Source organism: Elaeis guineensis, chromosome 12 (genome assembly GCF_000442705.2).
Source record: "Elaeis guineensis isolate ETL-2024a chromosome 12, EG11, whole genome shotgun sequence".
Lineage (NCBI taxonomy): Eukaryota > Viridiplantae > Streptophyta > Magnoliopsida > Arecales > Arecaceae > Elaeis > Elaeis guineensis.
The window spans coordinates 13,626,026-13,638,143 of record NC_026004.2 but is presented as its reverse complement, the minus strand read 5'-3'; the positions used below and the strand labels follow the sequence as shown (position 1 = coordinate 13,638,143).

The 12,118-nt window shown below is 34.6% G+C and overlaps 1 protein-coding gene across 1 annotated transcript; it reads right to left on the bottom strand.

Annotated features, from left to right (window-relative positions):
- Positions 1-5,118: 5,118 nt before the first annotated feature.
- Positions 5,119-10,256, bottom strand: LOC105055105 (SKP1-like protein 1). Its single transcript, XM_010936821.4, has 2 exons — positions 9,843-10,256; positions 5,119-5,507 (listed from the first exon to the last, which is right to left on the bottom strand). The coding sequence occupies exons 1-2, from the start codon at positions 10,158-10,160 to the stop codon at positions 5,334-5,336; spliced, it is 492 nt and encodes a 163-aa protein (XP_010935123.1). The 5' UTR covers positions 10,161-10,256; the 3' UTR covers positions 5,119-5,333.
- Between the last annotated feature and the right edge of the window lie 1,862 nt (positions 10,257-12,118).

Here is a 12,118-nt window from a genome sequence, read left to right as displayed (position 1 = left end):
TTGTCTCTGTTGCACTCAGTCTTCCCTGGCTTTGAAAGGTTTTCATGGGGTCCTTTGTATTGGTCAGTTGATCTCATGTGCTCCATCCGCCACCCAAGGTAGTTACTGTGTCACTCGAAGATGATGAAAATATTCTTGACCTCTTTACAAAGCCCTTTTATGTTTCCTACAACATATCATTCCATTCTAATTTTCAATTTCTGACTTCTCCTCCGAGCGATCTTCATTGTCATTGATCGACTTTCAACCAGATCCTTCGGTCTGCTTCTTCTGCTCAGCCACTTGGTTGCTCTCCACCTTCCATACTGAGATCTCAAGATCTACGTGGTCTAAGTTAGCCCAGTCGATAATTCCACCATTAAATTTACCTAGTTGGTAGAGGATTCAATGAGAGCTAAGGAGAATGATTGCATCCCTACATCACTATTTTTTCTCTCTCTCTCTCTCTCCCTCCCCTCTCGGTGGTCCTATTTATCACTTGTTCTTTTTGTCATCTAAGTATTAGTAAAAATGACTATCTAGTAGTGATAGGAGAGGCTTGTACGTAAAATTGAAGACGAATTTCTCTTGTTATTTTTAAAAGTTAGGATCTCGTTAGACTGACTTTAAAGATTGAGGAGGGGCAGAGTTGTTCAATGGGCATCGGAGAAAATTAAAATCTTTGGTGAAGAATAATAGGGTCTATATATTATTATCGTTGTTCTAATTCTTACTGCTAGAGCTATTACTAATGGTAGTTAGTGTTACTATATCTAAATCGAGCTAAAATTTTGATGCAGGTTGGGATGCCTAATGCAAATTTTAGGGTTAGCCAATGAAAGATTATATTGAGTGATTCATGAAAAAAAGTTAAATTTAATTTTAAAAAGTATATATCAATTTCAGAATTGTAAGGAGAAAAATTAGATGCATAAATTAAATAAAAATAAGGGGATAACTGGTAGCTTTTTGTCGTGCTGCCAAGATGGCTTGTTTGTCAAGAATTCCATAAATGTTGTTTTTGAGATGCCTACGAGCAAGAACACCAAGTTGTTGCTTCACTAATTCCTAAAATTTATTAGTGTTGTCTAGAAAGAAAATGCTAAATTAGAGTAAAAAAAAAATTAATTTTTTTAATGATCAAAATCGAGTGGATCGGAGGTATTTAAGAGGGCGATTTTCATAAAAATCTTATTACTTCCTTTCGAATACAACATCATATATATACATATATATAAAATAATATTCTGTGAAGGAGTATTGAAGTGTTGCCAACTCAGCTTCTCAAATGAGTTTTGTTATACCATCTGAAAAAAATATCTCTTCACATTAAATTATGTTATTAATATATGATATTATTATATTCTTATAATTAAAATCTATTTATATATATAGTTGAAAAGATAAAGTGATTCTAAAAATTTGAATGAATATTATTTTATTATTTAAATATATATTTTTTTAATTCAATCAAATTTAGAAAAAAAAATATTTTTATATATTCGATCCTGTGCAATACGTCGGTCTTTGACTAGTTTAATAGAAAATTAAAAAATAATAACAAAAAAATAGGCTTGTTGATCATGCAGGATTTAGAAACCAATTAACAAGTACTTCTGGAAGAGAAAAGCCAGAAAAGTCAGCGAAAGATATAAAAAAATAATCCTTGATTAAGCAGGACCACAAAAAGGTATGTCCATAATTAAGTGGAAATAATGGTGCCCACGTTGCAAAAATGTCAAAGCCTCCCCTAAAGGCATGCATATGCTTTCATTGCCCCAGACCTTCTTGCGCGTGTAGGTCTCCTAAATCTACATGCGCTGCATGACCAGCAGGTGTCATGTCGACCAGTTCAAGGATTCCGCTGCCGAACACAAACCGTGCCTCCATCAACCTTCCACTTACCATTTCAAATTCATGGTACAGGGAAATTATTTCCTACAAAGCATGTATCATATAGTTCTGCATGCCTTCGATCATAATCACTTATTTGTAGGTTTCATTCATCCGGTATTTATCTCAGGGCACTGGACACCGTATAGCATATAATTTGCCCATTTGTACGTCAACCCTTAATGCTTCCCATGCGGCCAGTCCAAGACTCAACCATCTCTGGGCTCCAAAGTGAAGAACCTTTCAAAACTTTGGCTACGTGTTCTTCCGCTGCACAAATCACGGTTATGGGATTTTATTTGCATCCCATCATGACCTTAGACCGTGGTACGGAATGGTTTGCGGTCGATGGCGAGCGTTGCCCTCCGTCCCCATACCCCAAGTTGGTGGAAAGCGGACGGAAGAAAAAACCTGGTATCCCGAAACTTTCCCTTGTTGGATGATGGAGAGAGAAAAGCACAAAAAAAAAAAACAAAAAACAAAAAAAAGAGTACTCCAGGATCCAAAGTACAATCCCAAACGGCCCAAGTACCTATTTCTCATGCATAAGCTGCGCCTAGCATTGTTTCCAAATCCTGCATACAAGCTAGGCATTAAATTATTTGTGGATTCCTGATTTATTTGTAAATGTCATGAATTTAATAATATATTCGAGAAGCACTCGAGATCATGGATTAGTCATGAGTTTTACCAAAAATTATTATATGTTTCTAAACGAGTAGGTTGAAAACATCTACATATTTACTCCTTTTTGTTTTGGATAAATTCAGATATATTATGTTTTCTTTGAACAAGTACAGTTACGAGAATCAGCATGTGAAATACTCAAAATTTGAGTGAGAACTGTAAAAATTTTCCGAACTACAGAGATCTTGCGATAAATGTAGTGGAGGGAACCGTGACTGGTCATTGGTCAAAGAGCGGAAAAGATGGTGCATGGCCAAATTTAAAAGCATCAAGTTGGCAAGAAAATGAAGCAAGCCAAGTTGCTCTTAAATTGGAGCTTGACTCGAATTCAAGCTCAACTTGATTCAACTATCATCGAGTTCGAATCTCGCTCAAATAATTCAAATAGTTTTTTGCATCGACTTGCTTGATTTCAGCTTTGATCTCCTCTCTTAGAATGCAGTAATTTTCTTTCCTTTACATCTTATTGCCTCCTTTTCCTTTGTAAATATCACACTGTAATCAGTTACTTCAATAAAAATTGGGTGGCTATTTTTCTGACTCCTTTTCATCAAAAAAGATAATAATAATTTACAACCATCAATCATTTGTGCACATTAACATTCTATATTTACAAATAACTCTTCTTCTTTAGATCTTTGCATGTGTATACCCCTACAGATGTGGCCTATTGCATTTACCTAATAAGAGGGTCAGTATTGACTAGATTTTATTACTTATGATCTCCTACAATATTTTAATTGATGATGTTATCTTCCCTTTTATTTCATTCAAGTATGTTTTCTTCACTAATTACATTCACCAAGTCACCAACATAGAAGTTGGCAATATAAGCAAGGATTGAATGATATTAACTTTCAAAAATTACTCTTCTTATATATTCCCTCAAATCATCCCACTTTTTACAATGGTACTCCCTTCAAATTTTTAATTGTTGAAATTGATAAGTTATTGTGTCAATGGTAAACAACACTATTACCTTTCAAAAGAAATAATTCCTCAAATGTATTTTCATTCAAATTTTTTGTAAATTTCTCAACAACATTAATCTAAGAAAAAGAACTAAATCATTTTTCTATCTAAAAAAATATTTATTAACACCAATAGCCAAATATCTAATAATGGCCATTATTGCTAAACATGATAAATCAATAGATACATTTATAAATAAAGATTTGGATGGTAAATATACAATAAACTCTATTTGCAAGAGTATAAATTTTAATTACTTTTAAGAGCATAGAATCGTAGAAATAAATGAAGCCATGGAGGCGATAGTGCGAAGCTTTAGCAAGGATAGAAATATTATCAGTATTCTTGGCTTTCTATTCGCTCATCCGACTAATTTTTTAATCTTATGGATCATACTTTGCAGCTTAACCTAAAATTTCTGAAGCATCCACTCAACTCTTTATCATGGTTGAGAGATATAGAAAGGTTCCAACAGCACTAAGGCAAGTATCTATTTATTTTAATTTCTCTGGTACAAACCGCAAGTTACAAAGAGATAATAAGCTCAAATAATGTTTTCCAAGATGCAATTGTACATATACCTACATTTGTAATAAAGAATTGTGCCTATCATGTGGTATCTTAAGATCAAAGGTATCACAAAGACAAGAACCACCTAGTTTATCGAGCTGCATGAAAACCTTGACAGACAACCAACCCCAAAAGAGATATGCATGTCCTTTTTTTTTGGGTACAAGTGATGAAGGATATAAGAAACAATAAAGAAGCAACACAAAACAAACTAATCAAGAGTACCAAAAATAAGAAAACCACTTGGCATCCATTTAAAGCAGCAGCTGAAGCTCTGAGGGGATGGTAGAATCAGCAAAGTAATCACAATAAAAACCTCTTCCTACAAGCCAGTCAAAAACAAGATTAGCCTATCTATAAATATGAATGGCACTAAAATAATCCAGCAACGAAATAAGATATTGAATATCCTTTGGACGGGGACTGTACGCTACACTATGAGATGTCATTGAGCCGGGTGATAACAGTAGACGAGTCCCCTTCTAAGATAACTCTCCTGCATTACTACGATGGCAGTAGTGAGCCTCTCCCAAGCTGCCCGCAGTTCAATCATTGGAAACAGACGCAGCTGGGAAGTTCCTTGAACCAGCTAATTAGAAGTTGGGCAATGTGATATCCAATAACACACCCTGCACCACCATGGTTATTACAAAAGGATCCATCTAAATTAATTTTAAGCAACCCAAAGGGAGGAGGCACCCAATTAACCTGCAAAGGATGGGGCAAAGAGGAGTTACTGGAGCTACAAATATCCTAGCATCCTTGGTTGCCAACAGGGACATCAATGATGGATTCAGAAGCCAGCCTCGTTGATTAATTAGCAGAAAGATGAGAATTGGAGACACTATGTAAATTTTTTATCCAGAAAAAAGAACGGGCCCTAACAATGTCGGTCGACAAACCATTCAAACCCGGATGTCCACCATAAAGCGAAAAGCCCAAGAAACAGTATAAAAGATATGAAAAAATTACCCGCAAAACGGGTCACAGAATATCTACCAAGCAGATCACCTCTGGTACAGCAACCATCGAATCTAAAGCATATAACAATGATATGAAAGTACTAGTTTCCGATAAAGATCTTTTCACATCGTTGGCCACATTATCCGCCTAATTACAGCCCATCAACACCAAAACCACCACCATAAAGTTTACCAAGCTAAGCTTACCCCAGATCCAACACTACCCATCCAACTACAATTAGAGATGCTTAAATTGTCCCTCATCGCACATCACTCGAACGCCCACTGGTTCTCCCGCCGCACCTCTTCCTCTTCCTCGGGTGTGAAGTCATTTTTAATATTGAAGGTCTTGCGGATTTCTTCTGGGGTCTTCCCCTTGATCATGTCAGCAACAGTTTGGCAAGTCAAATCCAGTAATCCTTTTATATTCAGATAATTTGCCGCCTGCAGAATATTGAAAAAAAAAAGATACTCAAAACATTATAACAAATAGGTAGACAACAAGAACTAAAAAAAAAAACTGGAATTGCATGGTGATCATCAAGGCACTCAAACTAAATGCAAATTAATTTGCCCGCAATATACATATGAACATCAAAACTAAATAAGATAGATAACCTAACTCCCACTAATACACCATATGAACATAAAAATGATCTACATACGAACACAACAGAAGACTGGAATTGCACGATCATTTTCTACTCATGATCATCAAGGCATCCAAAGTAACTGCAAACTAATTTGCACACAATCGACATATGGACATCTAAACTAAATAAAATAGATAATCTAACTCTCCCTACTCCACCATCTCCCAGGAAGTTTATATCTGTCGGATACTCTCCATATGAGTAAATCAATCTGTCTGAGTCTACCTGTCATTTCATTCATAATTCAACTCCAAGTTCCAAACTACAATAAAAATAAACACCCCATCTAACTTTTGAGTAAAACTCACCCATAGATACAAAAATCCTGACAACAGATCTAAGATCAAGGGAACAGTTACATCCAAATGAACATGAGCTCCACATCTAATTTTTAAGTAAACCTTATCCACTAATACAAAATCCGGGAAAGAGATCTAAGCTCAAGAGAACATTTTTTTTTTTTAACAATGAAATAAATTTATCAAGCAAGCAACAAGGGCATCAGATAGAAATCTTAAGAAAAATCTGAAATCAATCTGTTATTCGTGCAAGAAATTAGGAGCTTTGTTACAGGCTTGAGCCCATATTTATTGTTGTTACTTTAGACATAAGATAGTTATGTATCAAAGATCTTCCAGACTGCTAGAGATAGGAACTATTCCAACACACTGTAGTACCATGGGGTCTGGTATACCAATATAACATTGTGATGCGGATTCTGTAATGCAGGTGAAATCAGATGCAATAAATTTTTAAAGAAATGCAGGATTAGATTAATAAAATTATTAATACATAGTTACTAATGTTTATATAAAATATTAACAATAATGTTTCATATGTGTGTGTCCTGATTTTTTCTGCTTCGTTTCTATGTCATCACTTCATCACTTTCAGATTTTCATTTTGCAGATTAGGTACTGAAACTGGTCAACTGTCACTTCATGGAAGAGTTTTTTAGTTGAATTTTTTTTTAAAAATGGTGAAATTTGATGCATTAGTCACATTAACTCTAAATGCTGGTTTAGTTTTCTATCTTAAATAAGCATTTACACATGCACAAAGGAGAACAAATTAGCAATTCATCACTTAAAAATTCAGAAAATATTTTTCAGTCCATCCATCAGAAGAAGCACAGGCAAAAACATAACAAAAAATAAAAAGAAATCCCAAGCAGTGGATTGAAATATAAGAGTACCTTAAACCAAACACGGAACTAAAACTTTAATGATCTAATCAGAAAATTATATTACACATTGAAGATCATATGTTTGAAAACGGCATCCGGTACAATTCGGTTACCAGAAAATCCATGTGATTTTCAGAATCAGGTCCATAAGAACTTTGCACTAATATATGATAGTTGATGGAATTCAGGGCAGGCATATGACAATTTACATTGTATAAAGGAAAATGTGCCAAACATGCAAATAAGATGGTAGGATCATACCAATACATAGACTCCTGGTCATCCTAACACTCACAACTAGTTCACAGTTTGGCATATTATGTTATGCTGGTGATACAGTAGAACATTTTCTACATAGATATGAATCATAAGAAGTAAGAATATTTAAATATTTTTAACCATCAAACAACGGTTGATATGCAAAAACTAGTGCAAGCAAATGATTCAAGCCATTCACAAATGGCTCTTGTTCATGTAAATTGTACGCTAGATTAAGATAAAATTGAGCATAAACAAGCTAAGCTTAATCCTAGGCATGGAATTAAGGGCTAGTGCCCATTTCAAGCCACTCATCAATTTCTCCTTTTCAATCCAATGAACCTCAAACTGAATCTATCTAAGCCACACTTGATCCTTCTCCTTATGCTCAAAATCAATTTTGAGCTGTCTAAGCAAATGCTCAATGAGTAAGGCTTGAAATTGTATGTGTAAGCGCATCACCTTCAAATCAATCCGATAATTGAAAAATAGAAAGAGAGCTGAACATAAAGATGAAACAGTTGACGCAGTGGTGTAGTTATAGAGTACGAATTAAGCTTGATTTAATTTTAGGTCAACTTGAGAATATCAAGCAGTTCAAAAAAGGCATGTGTTGGGATAAAAAGAAAGGAAAAAAAAAAAAAGAGACTAGTGCTGTAGTCAATGTGAAACAATAAAATCATGCTTGCTGAAATACAAAACAAGCAAGCACAGTCCCACAGCTCAAGCCAAAATCAATTCAAGGACAGCTTAATCAGACCCAAGATTGATCTAACTTGACCAAATTACAGCCCTATCAAAAAGATATATAACCATTCAAAATGCTCATATGACATGAATTTATAATCAAGTGACGAAATAAATAAAATGGCAGACCTCTGTGAGTTAGGGGTTAACTCAAATATAGTAATACTCTTTTTAATATATTATAAAGAAAAAGACATTGACAGATATATGTATTGAAATCTAAAGATGGACATCTGTTTTCTGGGAAAAAGAATATTCCCATTATATTGTGTATATTAATATTTTTTAATATTATAAAAAAGAAAACATTAACCGATAGTATTTGTAAAATATTTTAATATACATGTTCCCCATTTAAACTCCAAAATCAGCACAAGAATGCAATAAACATGGTAAGGGTCGGATATGCTATTCGAACATCCTACCCACCAACAATCCTAAAACTTTCAACCGAAGAATATTTACCTACCCAAGTTCCTAACATGTAACCAAGTGATGGCCACCTATCCAATACAGATTCTTTCAGTAGACAGAAGTGTCAAGGTAATGCATGATTATTCAAATAATATGAAGACTCTGTTCCGTTGTCACAGTTCATCATGTAATGGGTCAATGGACATACACTTTGATGATTTAACAAATAGACTTTCATAAATGTTTGGACAAAGCCCTTGTTTCAATCTTGAATGCAGTTTGGCATAAGCTTGATTGAACTCTGACATGGATGGTGCTAGGCTATCAAATTGTTTTAAACAAGCCAATGTGTGGCTTGTGTTTGAAATTAGTCTCAACGAAGCTTCAAGATATAGGAAAAGAGACAAGCTTGATCCTGAATTTCAGACTCCAGATTAGGTTCAAGCTAAGCATGATTAGACAAAGGTAGAACAAACTTTACAAGATCACAACCCTATGTGAAGCTAGTACATACATACATGTATATATATGTAGACGTATGTGTATATATATGTACATATATGTGTGTGTGTGTGGGTGCGCGCGTGTGTATGTACATATATGTGTGTGTGTGTGGGCACACGAGCGCGCATGTAATTCCTTCATGTATGCTACAGCTAGTGATCAGGGTCTACATTGACAAGATCTAACCATAATGAATATATGCCTATGTATATGTATGCATATGTCTGTATGCATATGTATACACGCATGCGTGTGTGCACGGTATATGTATACGTGCGCACGCGCGCACATCTAACCATAATGAAACTTCATATTAGCAGAATCAGAACACACGCACACACATCTAACCATAATGAAACTTCATATTAGCCGAATCAGAATACCACTTACCATTTCAAACTAAAACTAAGCCATTTTTAATTATTAATGACAAATTAGAAGTACCAAGCCAAGAAAGCCTACCAGACAGGCAAGCATATGCATGAGCGTATCAAGCAAATCGGCACTTATGGCACTAAGTCCCAAACCTAAAAGGAAAATTTACCATCCACAATAAATTGATTATCCACCATCAATGAAAAGGGTTTGGAGATCCCAGGAAAATCGAGGAACGCATAAAACTAAAGAAATTAGAATAGGAAAGAATGGTTACAGAAAAGAAATTTGGGCATGAAAGAGAGACAAAATGGAAACTACGAACCAATATCAAAAAGAACCCTCGTTCGTCATGGCATCGCTAAAAAATCACACCCACCAACAAATCAAATAATAACAAAAAGGGAAAAGGAATCTATTTTGCAACCCTAACCCTAATTCATCATGAAACAAACAAATCACCCCGAACTGATACCACCACAGAAAAATCACATCCAACAACAAATCAAACAGTTAAGAAAAAAGAGCGAAACTATTTCAATACCCAGGGCCCAATTTATCGATAAACGAAAAAAACACAAAATCCAAACAAGATCTACAATAAAAAAAGGACGAAACAGATGCAGGGGTAAGGGATCTGACCAGGATGAGGTCGAACAGGGTAGCCTGATCGACCTTGACGAAATCGGCGTCCCATGTCTTGAGTTCTTCGTCGACGATTTTGGAGGAGGTATCATCCACGGTGGACTTAGAGGAGGCGGCGGCCGCATCAACGTGCTTCTTGCAGTATTCTATCACCTTAGACAGGATCTTACTGGTAACGTTGGGGAGGGGGATGCCGTTTCCGGCGCAGTCGTCCTCGATCATGTGTTTGATCGTCTGGGACTCCATGGCCACCGTCTCCTCCACCTCGAAGACCTCGCCGTCCGAACTCTTTAGGGTAATCTTCTTTTCCGCCATGGCCGCCGGGATCGATCGCCGCAGATAAGGGATTGGAGGAGGACGAAACCCTAAGGGAAGGTTGTCGAGAACGGATACGTACGAGACAAAAAAGGGGTCGCTGTCGCTGGTCTTATTTTAGAAGATAAGCGTCTCGGATGTCCTTATCGGAATTGACTTCACAGCCGCTGGACGCGTATATCTGTGGACGTTGAAGAGGCGTGCATAGCGCACGAAAAATTCGGATGGGTTACATCCCTACCTCTCTCCGTTGATACAATTAATATACTTATTTGTTAAACCGATATACATACTCGATAAAAAAAAAAAAAAAAAAAAAAGCAGAATTAGATAACATCCACTGAAATTTAGACTCAGCTCCGGACAAATAAAAATTTAATAATATAAATTTTATATCAAATTAAAATTATTAAATATAATTTATTATTTAAAAATTATTTATTCATCAAAAATTATATAATTTAAAATTTTTTAATTTATATATCAAATAATCAAAAATATATCTAATTCAATTTTATTTAGATCATCTAAATTTTAACTATTTGACGTATAAAATAAAAATCTTCAAATAATATAATTATTTTATTTAAATAATTTTAAAATAATCACATCCAACAATTTGGATTATTGACATAAAATATCTATTATAAAATTTTAACTAAATCAGATTTGAATCCAAATTTGATTGATTTAATTTTAATTTTATTTTTTATATATATAAAAATAATATAATATTAATATAATATTTTTTTAAAATTTTATAAATAATATATAAAATTAAAAAAGATCATAAATAGAAGATAAAAAAAAAAAGGGCTAATCCATGACTTAATAAAAGGACAACATGGTATTGATGGTCAAGATAAGGCATGGCATGGATCCAACCATTATCATAAAAAATATTAAAAATAAATTTTTGAGCAGTACGTAATTAAATCACATGTTCTACCTTTAAATTAAAATTTTGAGTGGTGCAAAAAATTTGCACTATTTTGAAATGAAAAAAAATCAAAAAAAAAGAAGCTAAAAATCATCCACAAATCACCTCTCAGGTCATCGAGCCAACATAGAGTACATTGGTTGATTGAATCATACTGGAGGTTTGACTGCTACCATCAATCCTCTAATACACCCCGACAGTTCCTTATTGCTACATCAACCTAAGCAGTTGCTTGACAGATTATTGATAGCAACACTCTATGAAATTCCCCTGCCTCAACATTATCCGCATCATGCAAAGCATGTGATAAGTATTGCATACTTAGAATACCATCTAAACCAATGATGTGTGTGCAAGTTAAACCAATTCACATCAAAGATGCTACTAGATTTTGAATCAAAGTATAAACCATGCTAAATATTTCCAATTTTAAGTTTAAAGATGCAAATCAAGCAAACTAATGAAAATAAAAATATGATATTATCCACCTCCTGTGTATTTTGGCCTTTGGGGCTTTGTGTTGCGTTTCAGATATTTGGAGAATGCTTGATGTTTGTTGGTTCTCCTTCCTGGTTTTCCAATGTCTCCTTTCTCACTTAACCAACAAAACGAAATGAAAAATGAAACGAGTAGGTGTTCCTTCTCAGCATTAATATAAAAGAATTATTATTTGTTCAATTAAAAGATTTAAGATCAAGATTTGGTGGCCAACCCAGTTCAAATCACCACAAACGAACACAAATAATGATATATTTTTCTATAGATATACATTTGCTTGCAAGGCTGGCAAGGAGGTGGATCAATTGGTCATTCTACATAAAGATGAACAGGCCTGTTCTTGCTTGGTTCAACTTTTGATAAGACGAAGATGTTTCCTTTAAAAAAAAAAAAAAAGAAGATAAGACCAAGATGAGGCCTTATTTTTCTAGACGCAGCCTACATCATGAATTACTATTGGTCAGCTAATGTTAGGTATGTTTGGCATTCAATTTTACTAGCTGTACTAGCGTAGATCTAA